This window comes from Rhea americana, unplaced genomic scaffold (genome assembly GCF_003343005.1).
Source record: "Rhea americana isolate MKP2758 unplaced genomic scaffold, rheAme1 scaffold_2, whole genome shotgun sequence".
NCBI lineage: Eukaryota > Metazoa > Chordata > Aves > Rheiformes > Rheidae > Rhea > Rhea americana.
In genome coordinates this window covers 12,308,382-12,322,814 of record NW_028186149.1, presented here as the reverse complement: position 1 = coordinate 12,322,814, position 14,433 = coordinate 12,308,382, and the positions used below count along the sequence as shown (strand labels likewise).

At 43.0% G+C, this 14,433-nt stretch overlaps 1 protein-coding gene across 1 annotated transcript in view; it reads left to right on the top strand.

The window, feature by feature from the left end:
- Window positions 1–14,433, top strand: part of DDAH1 (dimethylarginine dimethylaminohydrolase 1) — a gene marked incomplete at its 5' end in the record, with an annotated part of 62,467 nt that overhangs the window by 29,293 nt on the left and 18,741 nt on the right. Inside the window, one exon of the mRNA XM_085303682.1 lies at window positions 14,170–14,269. Within this exon, the coding sequence (XP_085159808.1) occupies window positions 14,170–14,269 (100 nt within the window). The remainder of the gene's footprint in view (window positions 1–14,169; window positions 14,270–14,433) is intronic.

The window sequence follows — 14,433 nt, the reverse complement described above, 5'->3', positions numbered from 1 at the left end:
TTAGGGACCCCTTTATTGTCTATGAAATTGTCACTTTTTAGTGAGTTTTAGCTTCATCACTTTATGTGCAGTTGAAAGAGCATGGAATACTATCTGGACTCTGAACAAATTAATGAACCTTTATAAATTAATATCTGCTAACATGCATTAGGTTCTTCAGGAGCATCATTTTTCTGGTCATTGTAATGAGTGCTCTCGGAAGGAGAAGCTGTGTTTCTCCTGTTAAACTGTAGTGAACATTGAACAGATTTGGTGRGTTTCAGTGTATTGGAGACTTGTTTACTGTCTTCAACCTGTTACTCTGCTCAAGTGCAAGATGAATGTGGAACAAGCCCAACAGAATATCATTCTTTCTGTTCTGACCTTGCAGACTGCATGTTTCTGCAGCTTTTCTTTCTTTGCTGTTGTGTTAACTAGACCTACAACTCTTTTTACCAGCCAAGAGGGGTAGGAAAACAAGCTTCCTACCTTTCTACTAGGGTGCTTCCCACTTGTGGGACCTCAGAAGAATTCAGCAGTAGATAAACATACTGAGAAGATTTTTAAAATACCTTAACATCTATAAAGAATGCCACAATCATTATTTTTCTAAATTTTCACTTCATTTCTTTGCGTGCAGGCCTGTAAGCGTGTGTAATGCGGGCAGCATGGGGCCTCCCGGGAGCTGGAGGGTGGCAGCATGGCCCTGCTCGTTAGAGTGATTGGGAAGGTTTCCGGGTATGGAGAAACGAGCTCCCTGCTTTGGCACGTTATCTTGCATGAGCCTCCTGAGGAGCGTTGCTTGGAGCCATGAGGAGGTCTAAGGTAGCAGTGCATAGCCAGCGTGTTTTAGGGTGTCTTCATTTTTGTCTCTGAACGAGAGATGAGGCTCAGCTCTTCCCCAGGTTGCTGGTGACCCTGCAGCCCAACCACTTTCCCGGCTTCACACCAGAACAGAAAACAGCTGCGGAGGAAGAACTTGGTACAGCTTTCAGTGGCAGGAGTGCACACAGCGGTTTTCATTTCACTTTTCCATGAATAACCCCCCCCTCCTGCACAGAGTTCCCTTTTTACTTTGTAGGCAGGTCCTGCAGGTACTGGTGGACTCTGGTGTCCTCTTTTGTCTGGGAGTGCTGGAGTTACAAGCTGTCAAGTTAGCTCCACACTTCGAATGATTTCAATAGCATTTGATGAAGTAATAGTTTCCATTTTGTTATAATTTCATAAATTTCAATATTGTCCTTTATTTCTATGTGGTGGTGAAGTTATGTAGTACTTTATGGAGAAAGGAAAAGCCATTAGACCAACTATAAAGTACTATTGGAGTCTACTGTACTGTTGACTCTTGGATATTGTTTCAGCAGACAGGCTCACTATTCCCCCAGGAGTCTGGAAAGGAGCAGCTCCCGTACCGTGTCCGACAGTCCAGCTGTTTGCTCCCGACCGCCCTGCAGTGACACAGGGACCTGCCACTGTGCTGTGCCTCCAGCGCCTGTTCTGGCCGGTGGTCCGGTGCGAGTGGGTGGGCAGCGCTGGGACGCGCCCACATGTAAGCATCTGTCACTGCTGCCCTTCAAGCCATTTGCGCTTGTGTGTGATGAAACGCTGGCATGCAGCATCCTGAGGTACAGGAGGTGTAATTAGGGTATGTAGGTCATCAGATTGAATTAGCCCAATGCAATGTAGATAKGAAGAGTTGTTACGGGATCTACTCCTTTTTCAAAGCAGCTTTTATTAAATAATACCTTAACTTAAAGCCTTATTTCCAGGGTTCATTTAAAAGCCTGCAGAGATATATTTCCCTTCTCAAGGTGACCATCTGCAGTACAAAATAATGAGATATCTAAGAAGCTGCATCTCCTACAAAATGCACAATAAATGTAATTGTTAAGTGAAGAGGGAGACAGCTTGCTTTGAAAAAGCACATCTCATTAAATGAACATGATTGGGGTAGAAATTTCACTTACAAAGTATCTTTGTTAACCAAAAACCTTTAAGTAGAATCTTTCAAACAGTTACTTCTTACTTACCTRTTTTACTTTTCTGCATTTTCCCCTGTCCCTATACAGTAAAAGTAAGCAGGTTGGTTTCCCTTTGTTTGAAGTCCATTTGTGTTTTATGTTTGTACAAAGCAAAGATGTTTATACTGCTGCGCTTTACTACTGTAACTGAGTTGTAGGCATGTCAGGGAAATGTATTGCTTTTGAAAACATAAAAGAACCTTGATTTCACCRCAGTTTTTAGTGGAACACAATATATAGCTATATTAAAACAACACAGTCTTGGGATTAGTAAAAGTTTATTTTGCAGAGAGGGATCAAAGCCAGGAACCAGACTGTACCTGTTAGTGCCCTTTAACTGCTACCTGTTTTGTTCAGGGAGTATTCATGTTTGCATTTAGACACTTACTGTATGGAATGTAAAAGGATGTGTCAGGGAGAGATTGTCACACTTGCAGGTGGAAGCAGGATTTCATCCTCTGTCTCAGAGTTTAGTTCTTGCATTCAGGTTTGACTCTCCTAATTCCCAGCCACAATTAAGTGCTCTCCTGAGAAGTTCATGTGGAATTATGCTGCCGATTCTTGCAGGTGATCAAAAAACACCAGTATCCTCCAAGATTTGAAATGAGTTTGCCTTGAATTCTAATCTTTGTTTCAAGGTTTTAAACTTGAGCAATACTCATCCATTGCTGAGTGTTATAAGTACTGGATCTTTGCATCTTTGATGCAAAGTACTTGCATCTTTGACAAAGTCTTTTAAATCCTTTATCCTTGTACCTGTATTGCAAAAATTGTTTGGGGGGGGGGTGTAAATGGCAAAGCACTGAAACTTGTATAGAGTTCAAGGAGTAAAATGCAAGGAGGCCTTAAAGAAGTTCCTTTGACTTGTACTTCATTAATAYCTGTTGCGTGGGTCAGGGCTTTGTAGATTAGAGCTCATAGAGTGTATGCCCTTTTTGCGTGAGTGAAACATCTTTGCATGACAGTCAGATGGTTATTGCCTTTTTCCTAGGCGTCTAGAGGTCTGCTGTAGAGGACAAGAAATTCACAATTTTTCTAGACTTTTAAGGAAATATTACCTATATTGAAGTTTGCTCTCAATTTGGATGGGCACCTTTCATTGAAGTTCTAATGACAAAGTTTTACTGGTAACTTTGGAAATATTTGCTCTTGTGCTCACTCCTAGGGGCGAAGGATGTGGTTCTGCATTTGCGATGGCTCACTGTCCCTCTCTTAGGCCAATAGACTAAATACTGTCATTCAAGTTTAATCACTTGAAATTTCCTGTCATGTAATTCTCCAGTCTTGTAATTTTACTGAATCATCAATGAGAGAGGCTTGAGTCCTCTGAGAGATTAACGAAGAAAAGAGYGGGAAGGTATAAATAAGCTTGTATAAAATATGAGCTGTCTTTTGTTAATATAATGTTGCCTGCATACAGCTGTTGATATTTTTAACTAAATATTGCCTGTGAGTTAGCAGTTTAAAAACGCAGGCRGCCAGAAGTGAGCTGTTACTGTACTTTTCCTGTTCCTAAAGGTACAGAATGGCTAGAGAAATCCTAATCTTTGGGGAAGCAGCTGAGGAGGAGGCGTACACCCTCCCTGCGTTTGCAGGGCTCGTGGCGTGCACCTTGGGAAGCCTCCGGGGGAGGAGAGGGCTCTTCTCTGGGCTCTCGCTGCCGGCTTGCCACTGCTGCCGGCAGCTGTGCGAGCACTTGGTTAGCGTGCAGGAGGGAGAGCGCTATGTATACCAGAGCTGCTGCTGCTGCTTAAAAACATGTAATTACAGAGAGAATGCACTACCTGCTGCATTTTTTTCATATGTGCTCTGTATTTTAATCATTTTAATCCTTATTCTCTTTTCCTCCTTATTACTGAAAGCCTCAAATGGGAGTTTGTGTAAAAGCAGTACTGGTAAAGCTGACTCTGTGTCAGTTTGTGTCAGTTTGAGTTCAAGGAACAGTGGCCAGAGACAGTTAATTGCTTATGCACACTGCATATTTTTCTCTAAATCCAAAGAATTAATTAGAACTTGTCAGTATTGTATTAGACCGCTAATGATTATTTTCAGGTTGAGGTGCCGTAGTTAGCACTGTGCTGGCCGATTTGTTCAATAGATGACTCCTAGTTTACTCATTTATATCGCAATAAAGTGATTTTGGCTGCTRAACTATTGGTATGCCTTCAAGGATTTAATCCCCTTTTATGTGTATCGTGAAATTTCCATAATCCTACTTGGATGGCACATCTCTTGCCAGGCAGTGGAACTTTACTGAGACTAGTTGGGAGAAAGAAAAGGGTCTGACCTTACCTTTTCTGCCATTGTAGCTGTTCTGTCTGTCTTGACGCTTCAGTGCGCTCTTGCAGGATGCATTAGTGTAGCTAAAATAGGACAGACCGGTCAGCTTCTCTGGGAGCACGAACACAGCCTGTTGTTAGAGAAGGAAATGTAACCTCTGTGTGCGGTGGCCCTCGGTAAGAAATAACCGGGCAGCAGCCGGGGGCTCCCCGGTGAAAGGCCAGTTACCGCGGGCATGTGGTGTGGACGAACTATTCCTTTAGCCGCCGGTGCGACGGCCGTCGCTCCCTCGGCCGGCCGGCTCTTGGTGACRCTGGACAAACACCCTCCAGAGCCAGGGCTTCTCCCCAGAGCCCTTCCTCAGCATGTGGCAATGGGGATGTGGTAGGGACGGCGGTGCTGTCGGTGGCCCCCACCGGACACACTAGATAAGGCCAGTCTTCCTGACGGCAGTGTCCTGGAGCCGGTGTCCGCAGGCGCCCCGGGGAGCCAGCAACAAGAGGCACCGCAAGAGGGCACATCCGAGGGGTAGCGACTGCTCCTGGCACCCCGGCGAAGAGACAGGCTGGGAGCTGCTTTTCAGCAGCGCATTACYGGCTAATATGAAAATAAAGCTTCTAAATCCTCTTCTGAGAGGGAGATTGACATACTTTTCAGGGTTATAAATCACAAAATTTGGAGTCCTCTTGGCAAAATGGCGTGTACAGAAAGGAGGCTTGGAAGGCAATAGCAGGCATGCCAGAGGCTTGACAATTAACCAAAGAGAGGATAAGCAAAATCCACTTAATGAAAAACAAACACTCCTGAAGGGTGTTTTAGAAGACCATTGCATTTATTTTAGCTAATAAAGCTGAGATTTGGTGGAGGGGGGAGGAAATGGAGTTGCTGAATCCCAAACTCAAATGAAAATTCAGACCAGATCAAATTTGACTGGGGGTGAGGAGAAAGGAAACCCAAGAGGTCGTTTGTTTGCGGGAAGCACTAATATTATTTACTACGATATTATAACTGTGAGCACCCCTTGCAGGAAGTTATGAAAACACAAAAATCCCTGTTGAGCTGTAATTATTTTTCACTTCTTTAGTGTATTCTTTTCTTTAAAAAGAGGTCCCTACCTTAAAATAAGCAGAGTATTGTCCTTGCCAGGGATCTTTCAGCCTCTTTAGAATAGAGCATTTAGATTACTTAGGACAAAGTAAAGATCGTGAATGCTCTGTGTCAAGTCATGAACAAACGGCACGGAAACAGTAGTACAGTACAGAGTGAAACCTGACAACTCGGTGTTAAAGGGAAGGAATGTTACTGTATGGTTTGATTGTGATCAACTTATCTTCAAGCGGGTTTATTAGCAATTTAATGGAATATTGGTTATTCAGGAGCCATAATAGCCCTGGTTGAAATGTCCATTCTGTTCGTTTTTCCCATACCCTGTGGAATGAGCAGAATGTGACAGTCGAGCTTTCAACGGGCTTCATGAATTTTAAATACTTTTCAGTTGTGAAATGGGGCACATGGCTTGTGGTCAACAGTGGACAAGGAGCTGGCAGCCGCTCCGGGTATTATGGGATATCGAGTGTCTCGGAGATAATGAATGCTTGGCTTATCCAGGTGCATTCTTGGCCCGCTGTGCGTGTCCGGGCAGAATGGAATATATTTCCCTATCCAGCATTTAACAATTGATCATTCTGTAACTGTAAGCAGAAAGTATTTAGAATGTTACTTTCTCAGCATGCTTGTATAAGACTTAAATTTCATGTCAGCATCTTTATCCAGCAAAATCTTCACTTTTTTTTGTAACAATCCGTTCATATCGCTTAAACTTTTCCACTAAGCTGATATTATGCTTAGTAGATCTCAGTGAGCCTTTTTTTCTAGTGACTTTAGAGCTCCATATTTTTAAGCATTTTTTTTCTGCTAATAATTTATACCTGACTGAATTATTTCCACTTGCAGTGGGTTGAAATTTCAGCTTAACTTTTTACACTAAACAAGCTGGTTGCTAGTACCTGTTTTGTGGGAAATAGCATCCCTTCATTTTGAGGACTACAAATTGGTAGCGAAAAGGGAAATCGAGACAAAGGGCACTGCTGGTGAGCTACATGGAATTGGTCTGATGCACTTCAGTTCTGCTTAGTTCTTAAAACACAGCATTTTTCTGTGGTTCTCCAGTGTAAGCGTGTTTTAGTTGTGTGTACACATGTAGCTGCATTACAACTGTTACATTCCATTATTAATGGAATAACAACAGTCTAGGGTAAGAGATGTTCCACAGAGTATGTTTCTTGTGTTGTCAATGTAATAATTTGCTGAAGGGTTCTTGGTCATTTCAGTTGTGTTTTACACCTACATAGATCTATTTTTGTAAGTATTATGAGTAAAATTCTTAGCATAAAAGTCATGTCCAGAATGTAGTTTTTCGATGAAGTTTTGAAATCATACAATATCACTCTTGATAGAATATCCAGGTGTGTGTGTGTGGGGGGTGACTTTGCTGTTTTTTTCTCTTTTTGCTCTATCAATTCATCCTGCACCCTGAAAGTGCTGGTGTGGGCTCTGTATATTGTGAACAACTAACAAGTCACTTTCTGCTCAAGTCCTGTTCCCCTCTCAGCTTGAGGACACAGCTTGGGAGTACTGAGGTGTCCCTTTTTGGCCCTCCCATGGCCTTGTTTGCATAATGAGAAATGTTTGAGGTGTACTGTGCTGCTTGCTGTTGGGACCACGTGTCTGGCTGAGCAAGGTGGAAGGAGTGTTGTGCTTGTCATTCGGAGCGTGATGGTGCAGGCTGTGGATGACAGTGCTGGTGTGTGCCATGTGCTGACATGTACACTAAGTAGGGTGCAGTGACTCTGATGCTACAGCAGAACATCCTCTCATCTGGCTGGGGTCCTGGCCTGGCCTTGGAGCTTCATGCTGGCAGAGGGCAGTAAGGGTAGGAGATACTAAAACTGCTGGAAAAATGATTTTTTGGATGTTCAGACTTAACATTGGGTTTTCCACACACAGTGATGCATGAACAATCTAGTTTGAATCACACGGAGTATCAATATACTCTGCACAATCTGGTTTGATTAAATCGTGCTCTGATCACCAGAACTGAGCAGTCGTCTGTGATTTGTACAGACCCCTTAGGAGCAGGGTATCTACCCATATCGTTCAGCATTATGCTAGCACACAACTAGCAGTTCTCAGGGCCAGCTATTTGCCTTCAGTCACCTTTTTCAGAAAGAGTACAGGGCCTGGACGCAAAGATCCTAAAGGAATGGAAAAGAGAATCACTTGCCAGAACTGCTGTGGTGCTTTCTGCATGCAGGAGCAGGGTAGTAATGGCAGGTACAGGGTGTTCTTGCCATGCTGTGCAGTAGGCTGTTTGCTGGGAGAGAGCTGACCTTACTGTACTTTGCACATAATGTCTATTTTCATCAAAGACATGGTTCCAGCACATAACTCAGGGTCTTGTTCTTCCACCACTTCCAGACTGACCTCTTAAGAACCAGGGCCTTTTCTAGTATCAACAGAGAGGCACTAAAACTGGAAGCAGGAGTATGAAATGCAGCCACAACCCACATCCCTCTGATTTCCAAAATCATTATGCAGTAGGGTATGTATCTGACCTACTTAAAGCAAGAAAATAACCAGTAGGTGGGTTTTTCTTTTCAAAAAACTTGTACTATTACAGTGCTGCTTTATTTCCTTCAAAGCATCTGCAAGCCCGGGATGGAAATGCTTACCGTCAAGGGAAGACAGACCTTTCTCGTCTCCAAGCCAAGCACACTGAGACAATTGAATTTTGCAAAAGTCTACCTTTCTTGGCCCTGGATTTGGCCATCTCTATTTATAGATTTCAATCAGAGCCTTGCTGAAAAATGCGTTACGTATTGACAGTGACACTTGATGAGCTCAGAACTGATGGCTCCAGAAATAGTCACCTCAGAGATACCATATACTTAATATATGCAAAAGTTAGACTGACATTTGTTTTGCACAGCTCTAAATGATGGTTTAAACTACAATGGATTGGAGACTGAAGCCCAGTAATTGTGATTTAACACACTGAAGAAACTGATGGTGGATGTAAAATTTCAGGAGACAATGTAATAGTGTTTCTTAGGCTGAGAGTCTCTTGTTAGGGCTATGGGTCTCCAGAGAACCAAGCTGTTAGCACTTAAAGCTGAACTCTGTTGTTTTGGGAACCTAATTTAATCTCTGGTGCATAGAATGATCTGCTGCTCTCCAAGTCTGTCTGAAATGGCAGTCTGCAGACGTTTGCCCCCTTTCACCAAGAGCTCTGAGGCTCTGAGATGAGAGCAACTGGCTAATTGCAGTCATTAAGGAGCACTTGATTTAGTAGCATCCATAACTTTTGCTGAGACCCAGCTGAGCCGCTACCACAGAGTGGCACTTCCAAGCCTCAGTGGGGCATTGCTTACCACCCAGCCACACCGCCCAGGCATTAGCAACCCAGAGGAAAAGCTTCTCTTCTAAGGATGGATCCGTAGTTAACAGCAGAGCTTTCAGTGCTAGGTTCAAGCGCATCTTAAAAAAATCATTTCACTGTTCTTGCTGTCTTTTGAAAAGACAATTTTCTTCTTTCTGTCTTAACAAAAATCTCATGATATGGTTAGTGCATAGAATGCCAGTAAATAATTAAGGAAACAGCCTCCGTTTTGAGTCCATCAAATACTAATATAAAGAAGGAAAAATCCCTGCACATCAGTTACAGTAATTGATGAAACACATCAGTCTGGAGGGTAATGAGCTCCATTTCTGAAGCGCAAGGAAATTAGATTCTTATAAATGTCAAACACAGTTATTGTCCTCTTTCCTTGAAACAGAACTGAGCCGGCTGAAGTCCATTGTCTCTCAATCAGCTTTGTTATGGTTTAGATACATTCCACCTCACACCAGAAATGTGCTTTTTAGAAAAAATCACTGCACAAAGCATACAAGCTTTAACACTCAACTGATGTACTAATAGGTACTTTTACAATAAAACCCAGTATCATGTTACAAACTGAAAGCTGACCTTAGATAATATGATACAGAAATCTTAAACATTACAGATGAATATTTTCTTTGTATGCTACAATTTTGACTACCTGGGGCTATATTTTTCAAGTAAAGGACAGAAAGTGAGGGAAGGTAACTTTTTCTCTTGAATACTATGAAAAAAGTAAGCAGTAAGTCTTACAGTGAGTATGTCTGTAGTCAGTTCATCTCCAAATACTTATCTAAGAAGGTAACAGTAAAATAAATAAGGTTGGCTACCTGCAGGATTTTGTCCATCCAGCCCTTTTGTCAGTTTTTCTCTGAAAAAAAAAAGGTGATGATTTGTTCATAAATCAAAGCTAACTCTGTATCTTATTCTTTCATTCATTATTAAATCTTATCAGTATGCTCTAAGACACTGTACTTAAACTATCGATTGTTTTGGGAGAATAAAATGTGAGGAGGATGGGGGCTGTGTAAAATGAAATCCATTCACTGCATCCCTACTTCTTATTTGAAGGTAACAGTTACCTGTCCCTCATCAGACATTGCTTCTCGTGTTCTCTCTTGGGAAGATGCTCCACAATCCTTCCCGATTTAGGAATGCTTTCACAAAGGCTTTCGAGGCATGAGGTTGGAGCCAGCCTCTCACTTCCCTTCTGCAATAACAAGAGAATAACTCAGGCAATCTGTGCAGACTTTACCACTTGTTAACCCTATCTTTGAATGATGCAATACATTTTTCAAGATAGTCATGCACCTCTGGCATCAGTACACTTATTTTGGACATGCTGCTTTGGAGACTCTATTCATGACTGTAATGTTATTTTAAAGATGTGGCAGTGGTAATGTGAGTTTGAGCTAAGCAGTGTGCAGAGAACTCAGCTGTATGTAAAAGCAGATGGGCTGTTTATTTTTTGGCTTATTTTTTTCCAGTATTCTATGTTTATAAATCCTCTTCTCCTAAACTTCTTTTTAATATTGTCACATCTTCCCTCTCTGTTTCAGTTTGTACTCCATTTCTCATTTCTGATTTTACTGAATGAAGTGGCTGTTTTTTCTGTGGGCAACAGCAGTAACTTGAGAGGGTTTTTTTATATAACACAGGCAACGGATGTTGAAAGATATTCATAGCATATGTCACCAGAAGTGTGAACTGCACTTTACAATTAAAATTCTAGGACTTTCTACTGGTCACTTAAAAACCCTCCAAAACATTGATCCACAGTCTTGAACCCATTAACAACCTTGATGGAGAGAAGATTCAGGTATTTATATGGCAGTTTTTATTTATTTCATTTTGATTTCATCGTTAAAATGCACTCAACTGTCAAGGAGAAATATCTTGAGCATCTTATAAATATCCTCAAAGCCTTGAACAATCATGAAGCAAGCTAGCTTTCTGTGATTTTGGACAACTTCTAGTTCCAGTAACTTTTCTTAATGTCTGCACTACAGCTGAATCAACCCCTGTAAATTAAGTAAAGAAACCAATTCACAGCATCTCTGATGTAGCCTGGTGGCTAAATTGTAATCGACATCTGGTAATTAAAACATATATCTGGCTGAAATAACAAATCCAAAGTCAGTCTTTACCTTCCAGTATTCTCATTAGCTAGGAGCTTTATTTAATTGCTACTCTAGTGCAGATGTTGTTAATAGGCCATTGTGGCCTGGGGATTTGAAGTATTACTGCTTGCCTGCTTCTCCCTGGGGAGTTGTATGGTGTCTTTACCCCAGCTCAAAGTACCCCGCCTGAGGGGTACTGTCTGAATTGATTGTCTGTGCTGAGTCAGTACCTTTTCCAGGTCTCTTGCCTGCATTCTCTTCCTGGTCAACATTAACCACTGCTGATGCAACTGTGTTGACTGCATTTGARTTGCCTCTGAGGGGTGTGTAAGCATTTTGCACCATTGCAATGCTCAGAATTTTTTTACCCAAGGCTTCCCACTACCCTGAGGGAGCCTGTGTGCATCATGGTGACTGGTTCCTGCATCCTCTGCTCCCAGGCATGTCTTCTCCCAGGCAGATCCACCTTTAGCTTTGGTACCACTTCAGCTTCTTTCATGTATCCGAAGTGCATGTGGTTTTCCCTTTCCCCTGAATAACCTGCTGCCTCCTGGCAGTGAACCTGCCTGGGGCAGTGAGCAGGGAAGCGAACTGGAAGCTGCTGGAGGTTGGAAGCTATTGGAGGCAATGGATTAACTAGAGTTGTGTGACCACAGAACAGGCTGGGTGATTTCATTTTTCTTTTTTTCTGAGCTTTGGCAATCTGCCTTAAATAATCCCAGCTGATGGGTGTATTTATTTGTTCCTGTGGCTGGATCATACCCTGTGCTAGTGCCATGGTATCCTTATGCCCAGTCACGAGTTTGCTGGTCTGCTTCACTCGGGCACAGATATGATRTCTGTGTGCTTGTTCTTGAGTTGGGAGCCTTCTTACACAGCACCACAACTGTATTTCCCATATACAGTGATTTTCTCTTCTTAGTGGTCTCATGATTTTTAGGCACATAGTGCCAGCATGGTAAAGACTGCTGGGCTTCACAGGCAAAAGTCATTCCTGTATCAGAGTGCTGATTACAAAATGGTGCTGTGCTTGTACAAGTTAGTTTTCAAATATTAGGCCAGCTGTTTTCCATTTATTTTTAAAATACCATACAGATCCAGTTTTCCTTTTAAACTTAAAGATCATTAGAGATAGAGCAGCAAGAGTAGAAAGAAAGATTAAGCCTTACTAGTAAGGCTTAAGCACAGCTGAATGGAAACATAAACAGTGTTTCAGCCTGAAGACCTTTGAGTATAGTTTCAGCCTGAAATCATTTTAGCATCAAGAGAAAGACAAAAGATCAAAGAGAAATGTTAGCAATTGTAATGGGTGCGCTGCAGGCACACTCCAGTCTGAGTGTCCAAGCCCTAGAGGGGGAAAAGCTAGGGAATGTGTGTCGGGGGGAGGACGAGTCCTTTGGTCTTGGAGAGCTCGTGAGTACAGTTTCCTGTTGCAGCGTTGCCCCAGCGTTGTCCAGGTGGCACAAAGACCAGCCTTTTTCCCATTGAACTTTGAACCGAGGCACCTGGTTCAGCAATGTGGTTGGCCTAGGCTGCTTTGGAGGAGTCACTGGAGTGTGAGAACAAGACAGAGAAGCACCTCCAGAGCAAATTTAAGATAAGATGATGCACCTAATATATCCCTTGTCTATCCCCGTCAGCTGTCCTTGAAGTCCACTGGGATGGCCGCCTGAATTCTAGGGCTTCAGCTGTGGAGATGCATGGGATGACTCAAACAGAAATGACCAGGAAACATGGGCGTAGCTGGATCATCACTATCCCTTGGCTTACTCCCTGCAGACAGAACAGCTCTGCAAAGGCTGTAACAGAAGTGTATGCTGCTAGTGCCCTGAGACTGCTGCAACTCCTGGGAAGGATGGTGTCACCATTGTATCTGCTTTCTGCGCTCTGCCACGTATAGCTTGGCAGAGCCTGAGACCCGGGGCTGGTAGAGTCACTAGTGTTGTCCTGTGGGCCTGGGAGATAGGGTCCTGTCACCTATATAAGCTTCCTGTGTTCTTGTAGAAATGCTCAAATTATCATGTTAAATAAATAAAGGACCTGTGGGACATGCAAAGACTAGAGCTAACAGACCTTTGTTGCATCTTCTGCGTTCATTAGTACTTGCGAGGTAGCTCTAGTTAAACACAGTGATGAGATTTCAGTGAATGCAAAGACACTTCTGTGTGTGATCAGAGGGCTCACGTTTTTGTGAATGAGGTTGTATTTATATTGACGTCCTTTAAGTTGTAGTCATTAGTTTCCGTGAGTGATTTGTAGTCTTTAGCTTTCCATGAGTGATTTGTTGCATGCGGATGCTCCTTTTGGATAACAAGGCACCAAGCTGGCAAGGATGGCTGACATGACACTCTGTGGAGACAGCGTCTGCACCACATCCCTAACACCCTCTTGCTGTGAAAGAAGGAACATAGTGAAGTAGAGTTCCCTGACTCTGCTGTAGGCTCTGCTATAAACCTTTCAGCAGGAAAGGGAACGGCGCTGCCCCCGGCTGCTGCCCTGAGGCCTGGCCTGTCCCGGCTGCCTGCTGTGCGCAGGCCTCTGTGCAGGGAGCAGCCAAACACCCAGCTATAGAAAGCTTTCATGATTCCATACCGTGGTGGTGCAAAAACACATCAAAAGCTAGTGCTCAATAAAGCTGAAAATTATAAAGAAAATGAGCGTTTATTGATTTGAAGTTTTTTCACTTACTACAGGGAGGCCAAGGTTGAGCCTCTGCCTCTGGGCCCAGTGAAGCCATGTCTTGCCTCTGAGCAGTAAAGGAGAAAATATCACCTCTCTGTCATTGCTTTTTCCTGTTCAAAGCTAAGGAACAGGGTTTTGCAAGAGCAAGTATTGCTGTATAGAGGGACTGGAATTAGCAGGAGGAATTGAGGAGGCCATCCCAGTGGACTTCAAGGACAGCTGACGGGGATAGACAAGGGATATATTAGGTGCATCATCTTATCTTAAATTTGCTCTGGAGGTGCTTCTCTGTCTTGTTCTCACACTCCAGTGACTCCTCCRAAGCAGCCTAGGCCAACCACATTGCTGAAYCAGGTGCCTCGGTTCAAAGTTCAATGGGAAAAGCAGGCAGTCTCTCCTCTGGATGCGCCGTGGTAAAGGCAAGAACCAGATTGCTGCTAATTTACATCCCCGTCCCCTCCAGACCGCAGAGGGCTCTGGAGGCAGTCTGGGTGCTGTGATGTGCAGGGACAGAGAGGACCCTGCCATCCAACTTGTTAGAGGTGTGTTTATTGACTGACATTTTTATTAAAGATATCAGTTAGGCTTTTTGGTAAGTTTTTCAATGGTATGGACCAAGTAATAGTCTCAACGACCTTCTTTTAAACAGGTCGAAGCCATGAAGAGAGTGCTAGAAAGTCTTAACCTCAATCTGGTAGAGATGGTGGATGAAAACGCAACCTTGGATGGGGGAGACGTCTTATTTACAGGTACAGTGGTAGTGAATTTGCTGTTTACGTACTCCCATTGCCTCGAAACTGCGTGTTATCTGTTGACTGCTTAATGTCATTTGTGTGGTTTGTTAAATCAGTTGTTTACTGAATGTCTCGTAGGTACCTGACAGGTGAATTTTCAATGCAACACTCAATATCCT